This window comes from Drosophila albomicans, chromosome 3 (assembly GCF_009650485.2).
Source record: "Drosophila albomicans strain 15112-1751.03 chromosome 3, ASM965048v2, whole genome shotgun sequence".
In the NCBI taxonomy this organism is placed as follows: Eukaryota; Metazoa; Arthropoda; class Insecta; order Diptera; family Drosophilidae; genus Drosophila; species Drosophila albomicans.
In genome coordinates, this window is record NC_047629.2 from 531,199 (window position 1) to 558,212 (window position 27,014).

General features: G+C 38.9%; 3 protein-coding genes across 4 annotated transcripts in view; 1 reads left to right on the forward strand and 2 right to left on the reverse strand.

The window, feature by feature from the left end:
• Positions 1-13,932, reverse strand: part of LOC117572796 (neurogenic protein mastermind) — a 97,295-nt gene extending 83,363 nt beyond the window's left edge. Inside the window, exons 1-2 of the mRNA XM_034255899.2 lie at positions 13,774-13,932; positions 12,897-13,031 (exon numbers count right to left, since the gene is read on the reverse strand). The gene's annotated coding sequence lies outside the window, so the exon portion shown is untranslated. The remainder of the gene's footprint in view (positions 1-12,896; positions 13,032-13,773) is intronic.
• Positions 13,933-15,508: 1,576 nt separating this feature from the next.
• On the forward strand, positions 15,509-22,389 carry LOC117569166 (uncharacterized). The gene is given in 4 exon segments (XM_034250231.2): positions 15,509-16,947; positions 19,277-19,291; positions 19,293-21,704; positions 21,770-22,389. Coding segments are annotated over 4 exon segments (4,311 nt in total). The 5' UTR covers positions 15,509-15,627; the 3' UTR covers positions 22,334-22,389.
• Positions 22,390-22,441: 52 nt separating this feature from the next.
• On the reverse strand, positions 22,442-26,938 carry LOC117569167 (CD82 antigen). 2 transcript variants are annotated; one of them, XM_034250232.2, is made up of 3 exons: positions 26,678-26,938; positions 24,155-25,255; positions 22,442-22,528 (listed from the first exon to the last, which is right to left on the reverse strand). In XM_034250232.2, the coding sequence occupies exons 1-2, from the start codon at positions 26,732-26,734 to the stop codon at positions 24,197-24,199; spliced, it is 1,116 nt and encodes a 371-aa protein (XP_034106123.1). In that variant the 5' UTR covers positions 26,735-26,938; the 3' UTR covers positions 22,442-22,528; positions 24,155-24,196. The 2 variants fall into 2 exon arrangements, with proteins under 2 accessions (XP_034106123.1, XP_034106124.1); XM_034250233.2 differs by having other exon boundaries at positions 22,443-22,528; positions 24,159-25,255.
• Positions 26,939-27,014: the final 76 nt, after the last annotated feature.

Below are 27,014 nucleotides of genomic sequence, written 5' to 3' on the forward strand. Positions count from 1 at the left end.
AATTTTGTGTTATCGATATACTACTAAATGCCAAATATACCAAACGACAACCAAAGCCAATAATTATTAATATACCATTTATTAAAAAAAAGGTTTCATATTTTACGTTATAATTTTTTAAAGTGATGTCTTTGATAATCCTTTCCTTATTTTATTTTTTATTTTTTTTTTTTTTTTTTTGATAAAACACACTTTTGATAATTTTGTTCATTCACTTCATTGCTGTTCACATCTAAGACATATTATTTGTATATACAGATTAATTGTATTCTTAATGAATTAAATTCATCAGTTAAAGTCTAAACCTAGATCTTAGATACTAAATGCAAAGAACTTTAAAGTTCTATTGTGCAAATTAATGAGCTCAATGCTGAAATTAGTTATGCGAACAAGATAAGCTGATAAATGTTAATAAAAATAAAAAGCGAGTCTCAAGTGAAAGTGTAAATTGGTATCGCAGAACTCTGCGATTATTGCGGATATTAGACTCAAAACCTTTAAAACCTTAGTTATATTCTAGCTGGTTTTCTTTTGTCTTTATTTTTGTTAATTTTAATTTTTATGTGTGTGGTTTGAACAATTAAAAACAACAATAGTAATAACAACAGTGTCATAAGTTAGCAAGTTGTTGAGGCGACATTCGCAGCTTGTTGTTGCCATGCTACGGCATTATTGTTGTTATTGTTGTTGTTGCTCGGCGTCGAAGTCGACGTCACGTGTAGCTCATAAATATTTAAACGAACGCAGCCGGATGGCGGGGGAAAGGCGAATGGGGAACGGGGCGGAGGCGTGTGGGGAAAGGGTCGGTTGGACCGGACCCCGCCGTTGGATTTTATAGTTTTTCGCGTTCTGTGTGTTAATTTAGCAAAAAGCATTGCGAAATGACTCGCAATTTTAGACTTCATTACAAGCGCTTCGGGGTGGAACTGGAACTGCGACGGAGACAGTGAGAGCGACAGCAACAACAACAACAACAACAGCAACAGAGACAGCAACAGCGACAGCGATTGAGTTTGAGTTCGAGTGTGGAAGCGAAGCTGTAACTGGATCTCAGTACTGGGCAATGAAATGGAAATGGATTTGTGGATAAAGCATAATGCAACAGCACCGCAGAAACTTTTCAATTGCTCACAGGATACGACAGAATCAGGCAAAAGGAACCAAACATACACACACACACAGACCGTAATCTAAGTGAGAGTAAGATGATGATGATGAGGAGGGGAGGGAGAAAGAGAGTTTTGCACAATGTGGGACACCTGCCTCCGACTGAGGCATATTTACATGCATACATAAAAGCAGATTCAGATACACACACACATGCTCGTTCATCTCTGTCTAAGGACTGTCTGAAAGTATCTCGGGTCTCGTCCTTTTTGAGCATACTAAAACCGGATTCTCTGGAGAAGTTTATGGAAATTTCTATGCTAAAAACTGACAACAATTACTGTGATTGATCGCATATTCGTTTGCTATTGTTGAGTGTGCAAACTTTGTTGAATTTCTCATATTCTACTATAATTATGCATTTATTTAAATAAATGTTGCCTGTTTTAAAACATTTTAAACTGCTAGCATATGTGTATTAGGTCAGCATTATTGATGAACAACTAAGAAAGAAAGAAATTCGAGTATGATCAAACAAAAGCAAAATGAAATACTAAAAATATACAGATATGTACACATACACCAAATACTGAATTTGGTATATCGATATGTTACGTTCCAAATGTACCACAGAGCTCAAAATATACTAGATTGTCAAGTTTTTAAGAATATATTATTTCCTTAATAACTTCGAAATTTATTATCTGATAGTATTTGTATATCTATGTATAATGTACATAAATACATACGCATATGGGATAAAAATGTCATAGTTTAAATTTCAATATTTTATTGATGACAAAGTAACACAATAAAACTTAAAAATTCAATTTGTTCATATCTTATTTATAAACAACTTCAATTATTAGTCTTTCCTCATTTTTAAGTTTACTCATATTCTCTACTTATTGAACTGAATGGTTTCTATCTATCATCATGATTGTGATCCAATTTCATGAGAAATGAAACCATTTTTGAATTCGTGGAAATGCTTATGAAATAGTTTCCTAATAATTTCAGAACTTTAGCAGCTCATACTAAAAGTGGAATTGAAAGATAATAATATAAGATTTTAATCATATCGATTCGTAATAATTTGACATTTATAAAAGCTGTGAATGGTGTCTGGACTAAGTCGTAGCCAATTATACACATCATAATTGTATAGTGCTAATCAGCTCTAATTATATAAAAATATTTGTAGTTATCTATGAGCGAGTGTTTCTCTATCAAATGTCTCGTGCCACATACGATTCCCCTCTCGGCTCATTTCATCGGACTGTTGTCGTTAATATAGTTTGCTGTCGATTGTTGTTGTTGTTGCTGTTGTTTTTATGGATCCGAAACTTGATTAACATTAATTAATCCATGCTACGAGTCGCGTTTATTTGTACAAATGACTAAACGAGGCGATTGAATGACAGCCTCGACTCGTCTCGTCTCTGCTCCTCTATCTGCGGCAGCATGCCGGAAATGCGCACACACTCACACAATTGTGATACACACTCACACACACATAGATACATTTGTATTTATGGATGTATGTAGTCGCTACACCCATGGCTATGTTTGACCCAGTAATTTACGCATGTTTAGCAGCAAAAGACAGTTAATAAAGCTAATTAATGGACTGTAGAAGCAGCATCAGCAGCATCAGCAGCAGCGGCTGCAGCAGCTCATCGTCATTGAGCATTGACTGCAGAATGTATCTGAGAAATGCATTTAGACTGTAGAGTATCTTATTTGCCGCTTAAGTTGCCGCAAACGGGCCTAGGTGCCCAGGGCCAACCTGTTTGTTGTTTTGTTTGTGTACACAACAAAAGCAATTTCATGGAAAATATTTTTAGTAGTTGCAGCAGCAGAGAGAAAATTAAACGCTGCCCAAGACGACGGCCACAAATGAAGCGAACAAACGACCAAATGACCGAAACCCGCCCGTTTCTGCCATCAACCATCCAACCACTAGCCGCATAATGCACGAAAAAAAAAAGACAACAACAGCAACAGCAAAAATAAGAAGAAGCCGCACAAAACGCGTTGAGCGACAGCCACAACAACACAACAACGACGACGACGACAACAACAATAACATAGCAAACGCATTCTCAGCGCAGCGTGGGAGTCTGTTAACAGTTGTACAACACACAAAGTAATGCGACGCTCTATCTCTGCTAAGCTCTCTCTTTTACGCTCTCCCACTCACACACACACACTCACGCAGGCTCTCTCAAATGTGCTCTCTTAGCGACTGTTGCGCTGGCACGTAACAACATCCCTGCAGATGCGTCACACGTTGTCAGCTACTATAACGCCGTCGTCGTCGTTGTCGTCGGTGGCGACGGCGGCAGCAGCAACGGCTGCTGCTTTTTTGTCACAGGTCGTTGCACTGCCGATACCCGTACACTGACACACACACACACACACACACGCACATGCAGAGATCGGAGAGTTCTGCCCGTGTGCAGTGACACATGCAGGCCACGACGCGACGTCGACGTCGACTGCACATGGACGATGGACGATGGCCGATGAGCGCGCGCTCATTGCCCATCAGGAACATTGTTGCTGTGTTTCTGCTTGTGCTCTCTCAGTCTTCTCTCTCACCCATTGCACACTGCGTGCATGTGTGTATGGCAACTGACGACTACCGGCTGACCGGCTCCGGCTTCCTTATGCAGATATTTATTTTGTTTTGCCCTCTCTCGTACTCGCTCTCAGCCTTAGTGTGACGTTCTCCTTGTCACACTCAAGGAAGTCCTCTCTCCCTTTCGCCCTCTATATCTGTCTAAGTAACCGTAACATGTTTATGCTACGCTAAAACCAACATACACGGAATAAAGTAATTCCCATTAGCAAATGCTACTGTCATGTCTATCAACAGTCAGTCCTATAAGCATCTACAGTTATTAGAACTATAAAACTCGTTCATTTACAGCATGCATTACTAGGCATTCATAAATTTTAGCAATATGCTGTAAATAAAATGTTAAGTCTAGAAGCTCTCTGAGCAACATCTTCAGAATGTTAATTCCCTAAGTAACAGAACGTTTCCTTAACGTAATTCTACAATTGAGATTAATGTAAGCAGAAGCATAGCAGATACAGAAAAGGTGCTAACAGAAATTGCTTTTCGATTCATTTTGAAAATAACGCCAATTTTTGAGTTATTAAAAAACAGAAAATATATTATAGTTTAAAAAACAAATTTCTCGTGAAAGATCTAAAAATGTATCGAATATCCTTGTTTATTTGCCATAAATTAAAAATCTGAATTATGTTTTTTGTTTAAATTTTTACAGGGAAAATTTTGTAGATTAAAACCAAGTTTCTTATAAAAGATCGAAATATGCATCGCATATCTTCCTGTTCTGCTTAGATACAAATTTGTAAGGTATTTTTTAATTAACTTTTAAACTGCGCATTCAATGTGAACCTTAAACTATAAACGAGCACACAAAGATATTGTGCAAATTTTGAGATCTCCTATAAATGTTTTCACAAGCCAACAATCTTATAGTCAAATATGTAGCCCAAGCAAATATGTTCAGTTTTTTATCTAAATCATATACATATTTGAGTTTATTTTTCAATGCTAGAAATCTATTAAAAGAGGCGAATGACAAGGAAAATAGCATGGGATTGGGATCATAGGATTAAATTTTGGGACCATTAAAATTTGTTATGCGTCAAGTACGCAGACATGCTGATGTCCCCTTGACTCACCAATTTGCCATTTGCATTTAATAAATACATAAAAATGCCCAATTAAAACAAACGATGAGTGGAATCAGTTGGTTGAGTTACGGTACGGTTTCTGGTATTTTTGGAGCGCGCCAAACCAAATTCAAGTGCTGCAATCCAAACACAACAACAAGCAACAGCAACAGGAGGAGAACACGAAAATATGCTCGAGTGGCGCGGCGAGCATAAAAATTTGTATATCTGTATCTCACAACATAAAAGAAAAGCGTTCAAATGAACTTTTCGTATACCCAGCACCCTTCAGCTGCACGAAAGGGGTATATCAGCTATTGTTGAATACGAGTCTTTAGTCAGAAATCTTTATCTCTTTATTTACTTCTTAAATGTATAGCACTTTGCTTTAAAATAGTTGAATTGTGGATAATATTTTTAAATGACAAAATATATTTTAATATCAATAGTACAATAATTATTATGTTTAATTATTGATTCGGTGTTAAACTTCTTATTAAGATAAATTCTCATTACAAGATAATATTTTGAAATAATTATAATCACTAAGAACTAAAAACATTTAGTTCGACTTTGAAGTTGAGCATGTCGATTTTTCATAACCTTTTCTCGAATTTAGTTACAGGGTATTTGCCTAATCGAGGCACTTTGGTGACTTTAAGCGTTCTTACTTGTTTTGTTTCGTATTTTTTGTTGTACGTGGCACAAGTGCGGTCGCATGCTTAAGCACACACACACACACACACTAATACACATACAGAGACTACACTAGCCATGCACAGTCAGAAACGTGTTGAGTGGCCCCACCAAACAAGTCGCTTTGTCTTCGTCTCCCTCTCTCTTCCATCTCTATTGCTCTCTCGGTCACGCTTTCTGTTTCTCTCTCTCTTCCTCTCTCGTGCATATTCTCTATCTTTCTCGAATCTCTGGTGGGCCCTAGCAACTCTTCGCTATCTTTGCAAAAAAACAAAATTGAGAAAAACATTTGTAACTCAGCTTGGGTCAGCTCACGTTCAATGCTGAAAAAGCTCCCAATCCCTCCCAGTATTCAGCCCTCGTTCCAGGGCAACAACAACAACAACAACAATGCCGACAACAACAACATCCTTGGTCACTTTGTTTTCCATGCAATTTGATTCACAAATGCCCAACAACAGCAACAACAAGAACAGCTTGAACAATACAAAGGAGACATAGCTATGAAAAGGATATCATCGGTGAAAGGGATGAGCCCATCAGCGGGATTGAGCAATGATTGAATGATGATACTTAATTCCAAGTTGAAAATTGAAATTTTAAGTTTTGCGGCAACTCTGTAAAATGATTAATGCACCGCCAACGTGCGTACAATGATTGATTAATTAACGTTGACAACCAAAAAGGAGTAAAAAGCGCCGACAAACACACGCACACGCACACACACACACACACACACTCTCATACTCATAGCGTTGCAGTTGTTGTTATTTATTTGTTGTCCAGTTTCGGGGCGACTTTTATAAATTGACTCCCATTTTGTGTGTTGCAGTATGTTTTTCCCACATCTTCGACTTGTTGTTGTAGCTGCTGTAGTTTTTTTTTTATATTTCGTTTTTTGTTTTTGTTTTTGTTTTACCCTACAATCGTTTTCCAATGAAATGTGTCATGAGGTGTACGAGCGTGTGTGTGTGTGGCCTTGATTGATTTCGACAGATTTTTGAGGCATAAAAAGATATTTTCCTGCTCTGTGCTAAACTGGAAACTGTGTGGAAAAGGTGTGTACGCAATTAATTTAGCTGACATTTCCAAGTTATCAAAATGGTTATCTAATAAATTTATGTTATAACTCCTTGAAGCTACATTCATTCAAACATTTCCTAAAACTATCATAGAAAAAATCGCTACAAAGCAATCCATCGACTATGGGAGACCAAGCACTTAAGTTTAGCTTGGAGTGTTATGCTATCCCTATACTTCCATTTTAAATATTTTATAAGGTTATAATAAAATAATACTGAACAAAGTTTTTTACTGAATAAGTTCTTTCGTTCATTTTTGATCAGTGAACAAGTTCACTTTATTTGTTCTTACGAATTTGTTCCCAGTTAGTTTGCCTATTCATTGTTGTTTATGGTTAAGTTTTGACTTGTTTTCAATAGATAATTTATTAAAGGAAATTAATTTTGAAGCAAATTCAATCGTTCAAACAACTCGGAAAAAATTTCAAATTTCCATAATTTATGTATTTAGATGTTTTTAATATTTGACAATTTATTTATTAAAATATAAGCATTTTATTTGAGTTAACTCACTCAAAAATGGAATATAGTAAACGAAATTCAACAAACAGAATAGGCAGTTTAAAACAATGAAGAAGAAGGAACAAAAGTACCAAGTGAAAAACTGATCAAGAACTAACTGTAGAACTAAATGGAACTGAACAAAAAAGAACATTGAACATTGAACTTATTAAATTCGTTCATTAAAGTGAACTACCCGACAATATTTTAAACTCGTCGACAAACCAAATAGAACACGAAACATTTGAGCTACTGGGTCTAACAAAACCACTGCACTCAAGAAAAGTTTGACTTTTGCTTTGAAATAGTTCAGATTGCTTTGAGAAGCAAATTAAATTGTTATTCTGCTCAAGAAGCATTTATGCACGTATTAAATTGAGAGCAAACAATTTGACTGCTTAAAACGAAGCAAAGGAGAAAACATTGAATGCATCTCGACTGTATTGTTTTCCGTTTAGATCAACAAACCTACATTAGGCATCGAAGGGTTCTAATGGCATCCAAATGGTATTGATGCATATGCAAATTCGAATCAGTTGCCAATTTGGTCACCCCATGCATATTCATAGAGACTTGCAGATTGATTGCAAGAGTCGCCTCCACCTCCACCGAGCAACGACCTCAGACTCCCCCGCTCCAAATTCCACAGCACCCGGGCTCAAAGACAATGGGCGGCCATTCATCTTTACGTAATTTCAATAAAAAGATAAAGAAAAAATATGTTTGCTTGAAACAAAGCAGAAAGTGAAAGTCTAACTGGCGCAGGTCGAGGGAGAGAGAGATATACATAGGTAGAGTTATAAACTATACAGAAAGTCCCTAACCGAAAAGCAAAAAAAAAAAAAAAATAAAATCAAAGATAATTACTATGCATCTGCAAAAGCAAGCAAAGCCAATAGCAACAACAGTAACATCGACAACAACAACAGTCGTCTCTTTGGCATGCCATAAAATTAATGAATGAATATAAAAATCTTGAACGTATTCCCCCCGCCCCCGCCCTCACCAGTCACCATAACCATCCTCATGCCCCGTCTATCTACCAAAAATGAATCTGAACTTTGGCTACAATTGTTGCCAGTCGTTGCCTTAAACCAGTTTCTTGTTTAACTTTATCGAGCCAATTTCAAATCAATAAAATACAAAATGTGCAGGAAATTCGATTTAACAGAACTTTGTCGTTTTTCGTCTTTATTTGCCAAAAAATTTAAATAACTTTTATATGAAATCATTTGATTGTGTACATAAAAAAGGGGAAAAAAGGAATTGACCAAGCTGTCAAATACACTTTCTTCTCATTTGTCTTAAATATATTGAACAAAAGTCCTCGATCCCTGATACAATTTCTTTACATATTTACTTGTTGATCATAATCAATATTTCAACTTTGACCTTGATTTGAACAAGTTTTGTAGCCATTTTGCAATATTAGCAAAACATTATTATTTCTTTACAGAATACGAATGAGAACAGAACAGCTGTAAAAACAAGATTGCCCTCTTTTAGAGAGCGTATTATAATTATTATTATTAAGAGATCTTTCGAATGTTCCCACGCTAAGATAATTGCCAATATCAACTCAGCATTTCACTTAATGCTATCTATTATTTTAAGAGGCAAACACGAGTTATAAATATACTATATGTTATGCATGGTATATGTGAACTTTTCTCGTAATCCTGACACTTTGTGTCTGGCTCATTTGGGCGCACCTTGACAGGCCTTGGACCATTGCACAGTTAACGGGCCATGCAGAAAAGTACAAAAAAAAAAAATAAAAACCAAAATTAATATGTATGCCCACATATAAGATATATATGAATGTATCTGTTTGTATGGTACAGACATATCTCATCAGCTACAAATGTATCTGACAGATACGCGTGCCGTCGCCACAGTTGCCATCGTCGTCGTCGTCGTCGTCGTCGTCTTGATGTGTGTTTCTAAATCGTTTCTCAAATCTTCTAAGATATAACACACAGAGCACAGCACACACATACACACACACACTCAGCACTAAGAGCAAGCGAGTTTCTTTATGCTGTACGTCGTCTATCTATACATCGCATTGAAGGTACGTTCGCTGTACGTACAAAATACATGCATACATGCTCGGTAAATGTATGTGTATATAGTATACAATTCGTATGTTTATATATTTCTACATATAAATGTATGTCGGTGCGCCCAACTGATTTATATTAACCGAAAAAATGTACAGAGCAAACGCTGCTGTTGCTGTTGCTGCTTCTGCTGCTGACGCTGGCGTCGGCGCAACGCACGTTTGATGTTGTAGATACTTTTGTTGTTATTGTTGTTGTTGTTGTTGTTGCTGGCCAACCAAGTGCGAGTGTATCTCGGGCCTCGACAACGACGGCGACGACGCCACTCAGCACGTTCATTATGGCATTTTGTCAGATACAAAATTCAGATTCTCGGGCGCTTGCTTGTGTACGTCTGTGTGTGTGAGTATCTGTGTGTGTGTGTATGTGTGTGTCAGTGTGAGTGCTTGTGTGTGCTGCTTGGTGCGGCTGCTGCTGCTGTTGCTGCTGTGGTTTGTTGCGCGATAAGCATACGGATATGTCAGTTAATTATTTGTTTATATTTTTCCTTTTTATACTTTTTTCGCTGTCTTTTTTATTCATTTCATTTTATACATGTGGTTGTATGTGTAACTGAGTATAGTAGTGTGCACTAATACTACTCGTGTATGTAAATGTAAGTACATAACATCAATTTGTCGCCTTTGAGTTGAGGCATGCACGACTGCAGCATACTGCATATTTTTTATTGATAAGCTGAGTTCAATGCTTTAGCTTGACTTTTATCTACAGCAGAAGCAATCAAATTAATAAGTTTACACTAAAGGAACTTTGAAATTCAATCGATGAATTCTTTTCAGGGTATTAACTTATGGTATATTTAATCTACTACAAGTTGCTCTGACTACTACATATTGTAAGTAAAAGTTTATGTATTTAAACCGTGTTGCAAATATCACCAGATAACAAAGTTGTTTAGTTTACTATTTGAAGTGCATATTATATAAATTATCCACTAAAAATAATTTTATCTATATAACTAAAGCATACAATCTTTTTTATTATCTAACTTGTTTTAAGTTATTTAATTTACTATTATTATATGTATATTCAAAAGTATAGTTATAAACTATAAAGTATTTGCGACAATTTGTATTGTCATGTTTAAACTTTAATTTAGTTTTCTCTTTTCGTATTAAGATGTAAGAAGTAAGTGCCTAATTTTTCCTACAAAAAAATTGTACATTATTTTTTTGTTGCTCGAAATTTGTAATATTGTGAAATTAAAATCTCATTTGTTAAGTTTCTTTTATTCTAATAAATGAATCTGATTATACGAATCTGAATTATAAAACAGCTATGAAAGAAACTGCACTGCTAATTGCACGTTATTCAAATTCTTTAAATAAGTGAATTCTGTTTCAACAGAGAAATGGAGAATAATTCACATAATTTCAATATGCTTTAACAAAAGAACTCCCACAAGATATTTCTCATATTGTTGTGGCTGTTGCAGATGTGCGCTGCAAGTGCAGCTACAACTGTTGCCGCTGTCGCTGTGGCAGCAACGAAACAGGCAACTAGAAAGAAAGCGCAAGCAAAAGCTCCACAATTCACAGACACACGCACACACACACTCACAAAATGCAATACAACAAACAAAGTGGGGAAATTGACGATGACGAGACGATGGTTGTGATGACGATAATGATGATGATGATGATGACGATGTTGATGATAATGAAGAAAGCCGCAAACCGGTGCGGGGCAATAATAGTTGTTGTCTCTACGCTTTTGACTTTCGTGCAAAATTCGAGTGTGCAACATGCAAGCCGTCGACTAGTTGCAAGCAGCTGAGCGCCTGTTACACAGCGAAAGCCAAACACCTGGAATGGGAATGGGGCAAACATTTTCGGGATAGCCGGAACCAGAAGCAGGCATCAAACTGCAGACGCCCGACACGAATGGACACGAGCGAACACGACGAGTCGAGTCGAAATGAGACGAGACGATACGAGACTCGATCAGACAACGCAGCAGCGTTTGTTTAAGGGCTGTCTTCGTTGTTGTTATGATTATTGAGGGGATGTTTCGTTGCGAGAGGGTTCACTGTCCCAAAACTGTGGGAGCAGCAGCCATACAGCAGCAGCGAAGGCGATGGCGAAGGCGGACAACCCAAAACGCAGCAGCAAAAAAAAAAAAAAAAAAAAACAACAAAAAAAAGCTTCGTTAAACCTGTTTGCTCGCCCAGCAGGCAGCAAGCAGAGGCAATCAGCAGCATTGACCTCAACTGAGTCAACGACAAAATATGCCAGTCGGGCCTCAGGGATCAGGCAATCGAAATAATGCAGAACATGGTGCGAAATATTTAATACAGAAATGCCTTGGCCCAAAGGCAGCCAGTTGTTGTTGTTGTTGCTGTTGTGGTTGCTCCTACAACATATTGTGGTTGCTGTTGCAACTGCAACTGAAACCTGTTTGAAGCGTTTCAACTATTTGCGCTGACTGCTCGCAACTCTTTCTGGGCCCACCTACATATTGGGCTTAGACGTCTAAGCCTAAGCTGGGGACTATCTGTTGTCTTAATTGGGTCATTCACTTGCTTGACTAAACACACACACACACACACATACACTCACATTTTGAGCTACAGCAACTTCCGGTTCGTCAAGACGAAGCGAGCGAAAGAGATAGTGAGAGAGAGCGCAACAGAGTTAGGTAGAAATAAACCAGTAAAAAAAGGTAACAAGAAAGAGTACGAGCGAAGATCTGGCAAACAGCTTTGAATTGAAAATCAAAACTTTAAATCCGAAAGCGAATTTAATTTTGAATTAACAACAAAGTGTAATTGACAAATATTTAAAATTACACTTCCCTTATCAAAGTCAATCAATCAAGTCAAATTTAATTTGCGATTAATCAGCATCTCTCTCTCTCTCTCTCTCTCTCTCACACGCTGTTTATCTCCCTTGAGAAAGGATCAAGTCAGGACTGAGCAGACATCAACAATAGCATCATTCGATTCAAGAGCGAGCGATCTTGAGAGAGAGAGAAGCAAAGTCAGCGACAGCAGCAACGAAAAAAACAACACACACACAAGGCAAATAAAATGTTAACCTAACCGACGAAGCAGTAAAAACTCAACCAACAACTTTTCGAGTCAGCGCAAATGCTGGCACAGTCTCTGCTCTGCCCAAAGACGCTGCCAACAGCGGCAGCAGCACATCCATCATTCGTTGTGTGTGCAATGCGAGCTGAACTCTAAAGAAAATCCAGGCAATTGTTTCTAGAGAGTAACAAGAACGGCAACAACAAGAAACTGCAATCGCAGTTTTGAAAGCATGAAACGAGGGTCACATCAAAAGTTGTTGAAATATTAGTTTGCACTAGATGCTAAAAGATGCGAGCGCACTTTAAAAGTTTGCTATTAACACACACAAACTAAAAATCAAGAACAAATCCCATTGCAGCTAAGAGAAAAACGTTTTGATTTCCCCTCGCACTATTTCGATAATCCCATTGTTGTAGTTGTTGGAGTTTAGAGCTGCCCACCTAACTAAACTGGTCCGTGGCTTGATCTATTTTTAGGTTAGCCAAAGCTTAAAGCTTTCGCAAAAAGTTCCAAATCGAAACGACAAATAACATAATAAGAAATGATTTCCAATGTCTCGTCCACCCACATAAGATGCATGTGTGGAAGCGAGACAGGAGAGGAGAGCAAAGGAGAGATGGAGCATTCGATTTTGTCACTTACCAAGCATTAGCACGATTGAAAGTCGTTGGAAGATAACAGTGTTGTGTTTGTTATTGTTGCGCTACGATAATCCAATTTGATTTGATTTTCTTTAGTTTACCATTTCAATATAAGCGACGCGCACAAAAACTATAACTACAAATTTATTAGATTGCAAACACGACTATAAAACAACAATAACAACAACAAGAGTAGCGCGGAAATCAGTTCAAAATTGCGACCGCGCTGCTGCTTTATATGCTATGTATGTGTGTGAAAAAATCAAAACAAAACACGACAAAAACACACACAAACACTTATACAATCAGAGAGCGACGATTGAATTCGGAGAGCGTGAGCATAAGCAAACAAAGAGAGAAAGACAGATAGAAGGAGAATAAACGAAGAGAGCAAAGCATAGAAAGAACAACAAAAAATTAAGACTGTGGATCATCGTAAAGTGTGGTTGTTATTGTTGCTGTTGTTGTTGTTATTTGGTGTTGTTACTATTATTATTGCTGTTGTTGCTTTAATGGTTGGCTTTTGTTTTGGCTGCTCGCCTGCAACATGTTGTTGCACCCAAAACACACACGCACACACAGTCTCAAAAGCACACACACACTAACAAAGTTAACAGACTGTGGCCCTAACGGTAAATGCAAATATAACTCAAACAGCGTATAACTTAAGCTTGCAATATGTAAATATATCTTTTGTGTTGCATTTTAATTATAGTTGAATGAAACAGAAGCCATTGTGAATTGCATTTCCATTTTGTATTTTTGTTGTTTAACTATCGGCAGTTTTTATTCAAACTGAATGCGAAAGGACGCGCGCAAGGAACTTCGAAATGTTTGCAGGCTAATTTAATAGCTACAAGTACTTATTTATTGCTCACATTGAATTCTTTAATACACGTAAACGGAACACTGCCGCGCAATGTTATGTTTGTTTTATGTTCATTCGATTAACGTAAATATGCCCGAGAAACGCACGGAACACCAAAAATTTGATACAAAAACCGCGACATACTCCTCATACAACAGAAAAAAAAGCGGTACTGACGACAACCGTGACTGCCAAACAGTGTGGCCGCAAGTGGTATGTACAAATATGCCACGTATGGACAAAATTATACCAAATATAATCCTTTGATATCATATAAAGCCCATTTTTTTAACTTTTTTTTACTTTTCATGTTTTGTTTTATTAGGCTTAATGAGGAAAAATTATTTTAAAACAATTTAAAAATAAAAACTTTTTAATTCAACAACAATTAAAATTGGCCTTCTTCCTAAAATTTGAAAAATATACCAAAAGACGCGTAAGGTCATATTTCCGTCGAACCAACAATTGATCTCGATACAACTAATTTTCACGATTGTCAAGTGAACACATTCGATAAATATCAGCTGATCTTAAGGTTGCTCATAAATATATAAATGATCGTTCCAATTATGTTCGTATTAGTCGCGTTTTAAATCTTCGACTGATCGCATTAAAAACCGTTGGACCATATTCTTGCTTAGAAATTTAGCATTGCCGTAATCTAATAGTAATAATAATAATCTTTTTCATCACACAATAAAAATTTTCTTCAATTTGGGGGAAGTCCACGAGTATTCATGTAAGTTTCAAGAACTTTATTTACTATAATTGATAGTTTTTTTGTGTATATTTATCATTTTTATTTAATATAGAGAAGTATGGCATATACCGGAGCAGCTATTAATAAAGGCAAGATTCTAACAAATATTCGGGACAAAGAGGCGGCTCTACTGGAGCTGCTAAAACTTATAAAACCACTATTGAAAAAGATAAACAATGTCAAAGTTAGAGCAATAGAACTATTGGTAAAATCAATTTCTCAACTATCTGATAATGGAAAAGTAGCTGTCGATCGGGAGCAGATTTCTAAAGTGATTACGTTGTTGCACGAGTTTGCACACCTAGTAGGATGGTCTAAATTATATTTACTTAGCAAACTATGCTTCATTTTACTGAAGTATATGACCCACAAGCAACCTAACCTTGCAATGGAGGCCTTGATTAAACTCTTGCTAGATTTTAGTCGAAATAAATCACTTAACTTTAATGTAAAGCTTAATCAGTTATTGTGGATATTAAATAAGTTTGAAATGTTAAAGTCGTCACGGTTTAATCGTGCTGCTTATCAAATACAGTCAAAATTGTAATAAACCAACAATTCAACCAACAATTCAAATGGGTGTAATCAGAAACCAACCACTTTATTTGATTTTTATAAACATTGAGGCAAATATTTCGATTATAAATTATTTATTATTTTAAATAGGAAACCCACTTTTATAATATATCTAACTACCGCTTTTTTAATATATCTATTTCATGTTTTTTTTTTTCATTTATGAAATTTTGAAAAAATAATAAAAGTGTTAAATTATAAAAAAAAACCCTTAGGTCGTTTACATTTAGTTTAACCATATACCGTATATGTATACATATATGATTATTGGCTTTACTGTGTTTAACTATTAAACATATTAACTTTTTGTATTGACCGAACAGAGTATTTAATTTAATACCAATACCTTAATCGAATGTGGTCACACTCTTTCAGTATTTTCGTTAACAGCTGTTAATCGGATGGCTAAATAACGCATCGATCTGGCAACCTAGCAGCTGATTTAGTTTGCAAATTTTAGTTTTGTTTAGTTTTATTTGTTTATTGCTTGTGTTTTCTTTAAAATTCATTAACTATTCAAATGCAACCATGAACAACAACTGGCCGGGTGACGATGATGAATTCGACTTGGCACTAAATGATAATGAACTAGAAAAACTATTGATTGCTGCCTCACAGCCTCATCCAACCCAACAAAAACAGCAGCAAAGGCAGCAGCCGCCACAAACTGAGAAGTCGGAGTTCGAGGGATTTAATGAGAGTGCTGGAGAAACATGGCTCTATCCAAGCAATCTGCCACTACGCGCCTATCAGCACAGCATTGTGCAATCAGCTCTCTATCGCAACACATTGGTAGTGCTGCCGACGGGTCTCGGCAAGACATTTATTGCAGCCGTTGTGATGTACAATCTGCATCGTTGGTATCCCGATGGCAAACTGATTTTTATGGCGCCCACACGCCCATTGGTCTCGCAGCAGATCGCCGCCTGCCAAAAGATAATGCCCTTCCCAGCTGACGACACCGTCGAGCTAACGGGGCGTTTGCCGCGCGCCAAACGCGCTGAACTCTGGATGAGCAAGCGTGTCTTCTTTGCCACACCACAAGTGGTGCAATCCGATATGCTGGACACCGGCGATGGCCTGCAGTTCCCCTTCGACGCTATCAAGCTACTGGTGGTCGACGAGGCGCATCGGGCCAAGGGACGCTATGCCTATACTCAGGTGACGGAGTCGATTATGGCTCGCAATCGCAACTTTCGCATGCTGGCGTTGTCCGCAACTCCGGGACGGAGTATGGATGATGTAGCGAGTGTGTGTCGAAATCTGTACATATCGCATCTGGAGGTGCGCTGGGATCAGTCCATCGATGTGCAGCCATATATACATCAGCGTAGCCTGCGCACCATTGTTGTTCCTCTCAAGGATACCATTAGAGAAACACGCGCCAGCCTGCTACAGATCATTGATCCCTATCTGCGTCAGCTCATCGCCGCCGATGTGCTAAAGAATGCACGCGGCAACATCTCACGCAACAGTCTATTGTTCGATCAGAATCGCTTCCAGGAGCAGACGGCCAACGGACAACGTCATCCGGAGCAGAGCACCATCACCAGTAACTTCTCCATATGCATCAGCTTGTACCATTCGCTTGAGCTGCTGGAACGACATGGCTTGCGTGTGTTTGTCAACAATTTTGATGCGGATGAGCGAGGCAACCTCAAGTTTGTACTACGTGATGCGGCACTGAGAGATTTAGTGGAGCAGACACGAGGACAGCTGGGCGCCAATCCTTTGGATATTTCAACACGTCCTATGACCAATGGCGAGGTGGCGCCAATGCCAGCGAAACTGGACTTTGGACATCCCAAATACGAGCAGGCTCGTCTGGTGATGGAACTCCACTTCGAGGTGAGTTCAGCTCTGATGATTATAACTTAGTGACCCTTAAAGATTATATGTAATAGAGAGAAGAAGTCATCCTAAAATATGTATTTTATAGAGGAGTATTGTAATTTAGTGCTTCAATTCTTACTCACTCAGGGCTTTAGAACTCTTTTAACCAGGCATTTTATTGACGCTTGTCCACACAAAGGATCTTTTACAGTAGTCAGTTGGTGTATCAAATTTGTCTACATTACTTCCTAGTCTTGGAAACTGATTTGATTGGCAATCGCATTAGCAATGCAGATAAACTGTAGTATTTAATCATTTTAAATGTGGTAACCATCGAACCTTACATAAAAACAATTCATCATCTCGTAGATTAAGTGCAGAGTCAATGCAGATTCTATATGATTTACTTACATATATAAAAATGTTCTTTTCTAGTTAATAGTTGAAAATATACAAGCAAAGCTTAAATTTAGATTTTTCTAATAAAGTTTTCCTGAATCATTTTATATTTATAATGTATTACTGTATCTAATATATTAAACGATCAGAATGAGTACAAATCTACTAAAGAGTGGCTTTATCTGTATAACAGTACAATAAAATTGTGCTAATGCACCAAAAAATAAAATGTAGTAGCAATGTACCAAATGGAATTTTTCGAGTTTACTACCAATATTACATATTTACATATACATTTGTAAGTATATATCTACATATGGGTAATTCCAAAACGGAATTTGTCCCGTGCGAGACTCTTTACATTGAAAATAACATAAACTGAAACAATTTTAAAAGTAAGAAAAGTTTATTTTTATAGCTCTAGATAAGAACTTTACTTAGAGCTAAGAATGGTTTTGAAATTTTCTTTCTGTTTTGTTTTCTGTTGTGATAATTGCAAAAATTAACCAATTCGTACGCAAAACCAAAAAATGAACGAATTTATATATTTTATCGTAAACCAGATGAAGTTCCTAAAATCAATCTTAGCTCTAAATATAGTGCTTATCTAAAGCATTAAGAATAACATTCACTTATTTTTAAAATTGTTTCAGTTTATGTTATTTTCACTTCAGTGCAGTGTAAAAAGTCTCACACGGGACAAATTTCCCCAATGGAATTACCCATATATATAAAAATTACACTTCTAATCGAAAATGGCAAAATTTTTAAAAATGTGCTTTTTATATATTCACCATTTTAGAAAAAGAGAAATATAAAATAGTACAAATGTACCAAATTTAGTAAAAAGTGTACCGAGGCATAAGAAATGTAACAAGTAAGAAAGCTACAGTCGAGTGTGCTCGACTGTGAGATACGCGCTACCCATTTTTAATGAAGACAAAATATTGCGGTATCATTTTCAAAATATACCGAATATACTGCAAAAATACTAAAAATATACCAAATGGTATATTTGGTACACCATTCAAAATATACCATAGACGGCACAGTGTACCAGATTGTCGGCCAAAGCAACTCAGACCCTAGTAAGTAGGCGCTTTTGCCCATACAAAAGTATTTCTTTAATAACTTCCACAATTTTTATCTGATCGTAACCAAATTTTCAGGAATCATAACTATTATACTAATGCAAACATAACAAATGCTGTCAAAAAAAAATTATAGCTCTATCTCTTATAGTCTCTGAGATCCAGTGTTTCATACGGACAGACGGACAGACACACAGACACACAGACGGACAGACGGACATGGCTATATCGTCTCGGCTGTTGACGCTGATCAAGAATATATATACTTTATAGGGTCGGAGATGACTCCTTCTGCCTGTTACATACATTTCCTTCCGGCACAAAGTTATAATACCCTTCTACCCTATGGGTAGCGGGTATAACAATAAAACCTGACTAAATACCCAATGTAGTAAATATTGTAGCATACTAATAAGTCAACATTAATTGTATACGGTTGTGAAATGGGAAGTATTCGAGTATTTATTTGGTACTAACTTAGAATATTGTTTGTACAAAAATATAGTGTATAAAAGGCAAAATATAAACATTTTTTCCATTGTTGAATCAATTCAGTAAATACTAATGTATCAACAAATAAGAAATATGTCGTAAATGTACAAAATTAATTTCTTCGTATTTAATGTGCTTTTAACAAATATGTACTTACATGTATCAGTTACACGTCTACTCGAAATGGAACATTTATTATACCAATATATTGCAGAAATTGTAAAAATGTAAAATATGCATGCGTTTTAAATATATTGCAATGAATAGAAAATATTTAATATGTATTAGTGTATCAATGCCGTATTAAGGTTCTTTTGATAACATTTTATTAATGTTTATATGCTTCGTTTGTAAAATTTCAGGTGAATCCCAATTCCCCGTGCCATTGTCTTCTGCGAGTATCGTGAGTCCGTGATGCTGATTCAACGTTTACTCCTGCAGCACAGACCTCTAGTGCGACCGCGTTGCTTTGTGGGTCAGAGCAGCAATGGAGGCGGCATTTGTGCGCTCACCCAGAAGGAGCAGCTGCAGATTATGTCCGACTTTCGCAGCGGCATCTGCAATGTCCTGGTGGCGACCTCCATCGGCGAGGAGGGATTAGACGTGGGTGAAGTGGATCTGATTGTCTGCTTCGATATCTGCAGCTCGAATCCCACGCGCTTTGTGCAACGAATTGGACGCACGGGTCGCCAAAAGCGCGGTCAGGTGGTTATGCTGGTGACCGAAGGACGTGAACAGCAGCTGCTGAAAGAGGTGCTGGCCAACAAGGATCAAACGACACGCAAGCTGCTGCAATCGCCGGTGGTCAAGAGATCACTCTACGAATATGCGCCACGTCTTGTGCCACCGCATTTGCATCCGAAGTGCGAGCAGCGTTTCATGGAACCAGCGCCGGCAGCAGTAGCAAAGTGCAAAACGCCTTCGCCAAAGGGCAAAGCACGCAAGCAGCAGAAGGAACCGACAGTAAGGTGTCACGATCTCCGCAAGTTCTTCAAGCAGAGCGAAGACAAGTTTCTGCAAGGCGAGTACACTTATCAGGCCAGCGAGGAGTCGCAGCGTATGCTGCAACAGCAGGTGGCACGGCACAGTGTCAATGTCCAGAACTTTCTGGGCGACACACAAGCAACTGCTGCCACCACAAGCAACGTTCCCGCCACAAGCAACGTTCCCACCACAAGCAACATTACCGCAACTGGCATCTCGGCCACAACCAGCAGCAACAGCGTCTCAAGCGCCTTGGGCAGCAGTCAGGAGGAGACGCAACGGTTTCGCAAACTGACGCGACTGCTGCAGGCCAGCAAACCATTGGTTAGCGAGTCACTGCGCAACCAAGATCTAATGGCACAGCTGCAGGACAAACAGTTACCACAAGCACTTAAGTTATTTCTGCTCCAATCGAATGCATGTTTTGTGCGCGATATCCATGACAAAATGCAGCAGCAGCTGGCGTTGCAGTTGCCAGAGTCGCGTCTCAATTCGCGACAACAGCGCACGAGGCGCATCCATGAGCTTGTGGAGACTGTGTGCGCTGGCCAAATGGAGCAGCTCCTTCAGCCAGCGACATCTTGCGCCGAATTAACGCTAAAAGAGCTGCGCCAGCCGCTGGAAAAGCAGCGACAAAAGCGCTTTGAGGCTGTGTGTGATGATATCTTTAGAGATCTAAAGGAGCAAGGTGTTGGCGCTGATAATTATGAGCTGGTGCATCAGCAATTGGAGCAGCTGGAATTGCGTCGCTTGGAACAGACCATGAAGGAGCAGCTGCCCAATGAATCTTCGTGCATTTACGATCAGTGGGCAGAAGATGTGTCTGAAGAGGAGGAGGAGGAGCAGGCAACGGAGTTGCTGCCCAACTGTTCAGTGTACAAAAGTCAATGGCAAGAGTTTGTCCAACATGGAAATCAAGATGAAGTGCCGCACAGTTCAACGCCAGTGCGCATTAAGCCGCATCTAAATGACAGCTCAGTGGTGGTCTGCAGCCAGCTGAGCTCCAATTTGAGTCGGTTGAATTGTGTTATGAGTGCGGCAAGCGCGCCACTCCAGCAAAAGTTACAAAAAACAATGGCCAAGAACTCGCTGTTGGATGCGCTCGATGAGAATCTATCTGACTTTGATCAGCTGACTGAGGATGTTGATGAGGCGGCCAAAGTCAAGGCGGAGACGTTAACGGCGCCCGACATGAGTACGCCGGACGCAATCGATATAGATCTCAACTATTTCCTGGAACCGCTGCCCGAGGAGGAGCTGCTACAGCAGTCGGGCTCCAAGGAAACTCAATCAGCAGTTACTCCACGTAATCTTTCGCCAGATCTGTTTGCCGAGGATTCCATGTCGCCCTGGCTGCCGCCAACAACAGCAACAGTATCCGCTGTTGCTGTTGCTAAACCTGCTCCCGCTCCTGCCAAGAGTTTGGCCGCCAAGCTCGCAGCGAAAACAATTAAAGCTGAACCGGCGCTGCAATCACCTGAACACAGAAAACGCTGTACGCCTGTTGGCGCTGAGAAATCACCGAGCATATTCGAGAATTATCTGCAGCGCATGCGAGGACGTGGTCAGCTCTCTAGGGCGGCACAGAGACTGCATTCCATGAGCAGTGGCATAACGAAAGTGCCACAAAATGAAGCTGTGGTCAACTCCGGTCAGGAGGACGATTCGCCAATTATGCGAAATCGCCCAGCCAAGCGTAAGATCTATGTCATCTCTGATGACGATGACGAACAGCAGGAGAATAAACCAGTGCCAGTTACGCAGCTACTCGATGATAGCTACGAGCACGTGCCCGCCACACAAGTGGTAAGTTTTTGACTACAATTGACTTATCTATAACTAATTTAATAAATTACTTAATTCACCTGCAGGATCTATTGACGCCCCCAAGACGGAATTCCCGACAAAAACGCCCCAAATTTAATTCTTTTATACTGCAAGAGGCGGACCTAAGTGGCTCCGATCATGGAGAAGACGAGGATGCGGAGCAGACAATCGGCACGTATCTGAAAGACTCTGTTGTTGTGTCTAGCGGGGATGAGGATGAGCACAATGACACCGATGTGCATGCCATATACCTACAAGCGGTTCGGAGTCCCATACAGCGACCTGGTGCATTTAAGATTCCACCGCCGCGCGTTTATCACGACGAATCGATTTACTCACAGCCAGTGGATGTGGAACCATCGCAATATTATCCCTGCTCATTCATTGCGAATGATGAGAGCACAACAGTTGTGGATGCTCACGACGTCTCGGAGTGTCCGCTGGAGCGGGCAGAGCGCATTCTAAAGGAGGAGCGACGTGAGCGACGGCTGCTAAAACGTGGAGCAGCTGCAGCTCCGATAGTGGGCAGAGTTGTGCCAAAGCGACGACGTGCCATTCATGTAATCGAAGATTCTAGCGATGAGGATGATGGCATATTAATCCACTGACAGTTCGAGATCCAGTGCCATTCTAGTGTATATAATTGTAAAGTTCCTTGTTGCATTTCATTTTCTTTACTCATATATATGCTTAATTTAGTTGTCTATATTTATAACGTATAAGTTGAAGTGCTTTAATTTTTTTGTTTTAATACTTTGGTTTCTATTGTGTGTCTATTTGTGCTGTTGATTATTCAGATGAACCTGTAAATAATGAAAACAAATTGTGTATATCAGTTTAATGACTTAAAGTGTACCTCAAGAGCAGTGACAATCTGTAGCTATAATTACTAAGTGTGCTGTTATTGTACCTATTTTGATAAAACCATTTTATAACATTTTCTAACTAATGCGCATTTTTATTTGAACAAGAAACTAATTTCTAAGGATCTATAATCGGTTGGAAATTTCACAAATAGTAGACAGTAGATGCAAAATCTAAAATTAGTATTAGAAAGATATCACATTAAACATTAATTTCACAAGCAAAGCGGTGTGTCTGAAAGATATACTATTCGTAGATGAAAATCAGCATATATGGTTACAGTGAGGTCTCATCAAATACACACTTTTTGTGAAGTTTGTTTCAATGTTCATTCTATTTAAGTGTTTTTGGGAGGACACCCCTTTTAGATGGACAAAAATTGTGCAAAAGCACTGAATTGTATTGCATACTCCTACATTTTATTAAATGTTAGAATTACAAAATATTCTTAAAATGTTGTTTTACGTGTAGTTTTAAGGAAAACCTCAGCATGAAAAAAATTTTCAATAACCCAGACATATTGCACTATAAAATAGTTTATAATTTATGTCATGTTACATATATCCAAGATACAACCCTGTAGCAGTGAATGATTCAATCAGACTGATTCACTTTGATAGCCACCCAGGAGAAATAACTTTATCGATATAGATATGCCTATATATGATATGTTTCATGTGTGCTCGACTGTGAGATACCCGCTACCCCATTTGAATAAAAGCAAAATATTGCGGTATTTTAACAAAATATACCAAAAATACAAATATACTAAATACATACCAAACAGTATATTTGTTATATCGATATAATACCACATTCAAAATATACCATAGACGGCACAATATACCAGATTGTCAGCCAAAGCAACTAAGACCCCTAGTAAGTAGGCGTTTTTGCCCATGCAAAAGTATTTCTTTAATAATATATGTATATACCAAAATTCGCAGCTCTAGCTCTAAAGTTACGCTTATTATACGATTTTTTTGATTTTCGGGGGCAGAAGTGAGCGTGGCAAAAATTTGAAACAAACTTGATCTGCGTGCAAACATAACAAATGCTATCGATATATAGCTCTATCTCTTATAGTCTCCGAGATCCAGTATTTCATACGGACAGACGGACAGACACACAGACGGACATGGCTAGATCGTCTCGGCTATTGATGCTGATCAAGAATATATATACTTTATTGGCTCGGAGATGCCTCCTTCTACCTGTTACATACATTTCCTGCCTGCACAAAGTTATAATACCCTTCTACCCTATGGGTAGCGGGTATAAAAAGTACCATCTGAGTCTTAGCTACTACCTAGATTGTGTTATAATTCAAAGTATCATTCGAGTTACATATACATATCATATGTAGCTATTTACAAGTTTCAATTAGATTCGAGAGAAAAACTGTGGTTTACAAATCTTTTGATATTTGTTTCGAATTGAAGTCGTATCGTCATTAAAAGTATTGTCTGTGTTATAACTACTAAGTCTAACCAGATTCCCCGGCAACTTCAGTTTGAAAATATTATTAAATTCCATTTACGAATAACTAGTTGCTTCAATCTTACCTACATATATCGCTGGTGGCCAACAGCAGCAACGCCAACGAACTAAACCAAGTAACTGCGCGTTGGCGTCTGGTAATCACTGGCAATGGGCTTGAAGGTCGTGTTGTGTCGCTGCTTGTAGAGATCTCTCGGCTGCACATAAAGTTCCTTGAAGTCCTCGCTGCTCACATGTCTGCTGGCCGCACCGAGACACATGCCACCGCCTTGAGCATTGCCACGCAGTTGCACCTCCGATTCGTAGATGTTATCGACCAGCGCCTGCCTCGACTTCGCTGTGCCACGTCGTCGGGCCTTCTGGCTAAATCCTCCAGCTGTCTGCGACCTGTTGTCCAGTCTAGCACGGCGCGAAGCGATGCCCGTGCAGGTGAGAATGATGCCCAGGAGCACACTGAACTCGACCAGTGCCAGAACGAGACTGGCGACCAGGAAGATGCCGTATTGCTCACGATACCAGGCATCCAAGTGTTCCAGGCAAGCTTCTGTGTAGCGTTCACGCTCGTAAACCGGACGCTCGAGTGACTGACACTGTGATTCATTCGCTGGCTTGGGATCGAGAAAGGCCAACGGTTGTGGGGCATTGGCGAGGACGCAGCAGCTCAAAGGAACTGGCCAATTGCGTTGCCCATAGCTTTGGAGGCGCCACAGTGAAGTGTCGTAGTCGAGGGAGCTGCGCATGCCACAGCAACCGAAACGTGTTTGCGCCAAGTCCATGGCATTGGTGAACTGCTCCTGGCCAGGCACACCATAGTTGCGCTGCAGCGCCTTCACCATCTGCCCCTCATCCAAGCTGATGCCCAGGCAATGAGGCCACAGCGTGATGGCTAAGCAAATCACCGACTCCGCCAGCAGCAGCACCACAACGCAGAGGAAATACACGCTGAGGAAGCAATAGGTGTGTAGGCAGCTGGCCCAGAAGCCCAGCATGGATGCGAGGACAGCCACAAATCCGGCAATGGCCAATCCCAGCGAGATGTAGTAGAGCAATGGCTGGGGCAACGAGTTCAACTGCTCGCTGGGCGCAGCTAGGAGGCGGGAGAGCAGAATCCGCTTGTTGTCTGTGTAGAGATAGCAACCTGCCACAATAAGTAGCATGCCGCAGAGCTGCAAAAGAGCGCAAGAGAAGAGTGAGAGTAAATGAGAGAGCTAGAGCGCTATAATTTTTGTTGTCGTTGTTGTTGTTGTTGTCTTTGTTCGGCTAGAGAAAAGCGTGAGGTCTGCACACGCAACGGAAGTTGTTATGCTATGCCGCCCCGTCTGCCCCTTTTTAACCTCATCCCCGGAGCTTGCCTCTCGTTCCCCATTTTGTTATAGCGATACCTGTTTTTTTGTTGTTGCTGTTGTCACTTTTTGGTGCCAAGCTGCGCTTGCGCTTAGACCGCTTCGCTGGGGAGTCAAAAAGTGTTGGCAAAAAAAAAAACTTTTGGCCTCCTACAACAGCCGCTTCCCTTCCCCTCTCTCTCTTTTAGCTGCTTTCAATCAGCCAAGCAGAACACAAAAAAAAGAAACAAGTTCGAGCAGAGCACAACAACATTTTGGACACTCGAACGAAGCATAAATACTCTAACATAACTCAAATTTGTGGCATGTACACAAATAGTAGAAGGCAGATAGAAGAAAAAGATAAGATAACTGGAAACTGATCTTAAACTTGATGTTGTTCTCAAATGAAAAGCAGTCAGTCCGCTCTTAATTAGATCAACTTGTTTTGAGTTTAGTGGATCAGCACATATTTTCTCGACCATCATGAATTCTTCAAACTGTTACATTCTTAACATTCAATAAATTATTATAATTTTTTACTTTGATACTAGGTTATAGGAGTCAGGATTTTAAACACACTTCAAAGAAATAATCGTAGACTTTTCACTCATTCGCTGCATACGCTCAATACGTCAATAGATAATCTATAGATTGTATTTGTTTTATTGTTTATACTCAGATAAGAATTCTTTTATATGTATACATATATTTATTTTAAAAATAATGCAAGCTGTGTTCGTTATTGTATATTGCGTAGTTCTGCTTATCTAGAAACAGCTTGAAAATTCCATATTGAAATATTTTTAATAAACCAAGGCATTGTATAGAAAGAATTGTATTAGATAATCTATAGTTTAGATTTATGTTGTTGTTGCTACAATTCGTAATGAATATGTTAAGATTACTTCTTTACACATTCATTTTATTTGTTTTGTAAATAATAGAGACTCTATATAATTGTGTAAATTGCGTAGTTCCACGTTCCTGGTGATTTCATTTTGGAAATAGGCAATGTACTTTTTAATTTTATAATCAACCAAGTCAATGTTGTTAGTCGCACCAAGTCGACTCCAGTTGAACTTTAAGGCTACTTTTAGCATACTCTTCAATTTACACATACTCCTAAGCTAAGTTGTAATGAATAGAGCTTTAGTAGAGCCATTTGGGCTGCTTTAGGGCGTAGATTTCACTAGATTTTTGGCAAACACTTTGTTTGTTGTTGTAATTTACTATTTTCAACACATACACAAACACGAAGCTTACCAAAAACAATAGATTGCAAAAATTGAGCACGAATTTGTGATTAAAACAACGACCCATGATTGGGCTTTATAGACTTTGTGTGTGGGTGATAATTAATTTATGAATCAGTAGCCACAGTTGAGCGGTCAACGTTGTGGCAAGCGGCACGAAGCGCCCACTATTACATGTTACAATGGACGGGGATGATAGCGTTTGACTTTTTCAGAAATTCTTGATGTCGTTTTAAATTTTCAACGGATTTTCTAAAGCGGCGCGCGTCGCTTGACGGCAAAACAATAACTGAAAACATAAAGCAACAGCAGAGAGCTACTTTGTATGTGCAACAAGCTGTGGCAAG

Coding starts and splice junctions, on each gene's coding strand:
- LOC117569167 (XM_034250232.2), bottom strand. CDS start 26,734: ATGGGTCGTTGTTTTAATCACAAATTCGTGCTCAATTTTTGCAATCTA. Junction 25,256..26,677: donor TTTGCAATCTATTGTTTTTG/GTAAGCTTCGTG, acceptor GCTCTTTTGCAG/CTCTGCGGCATGCTACTTAT.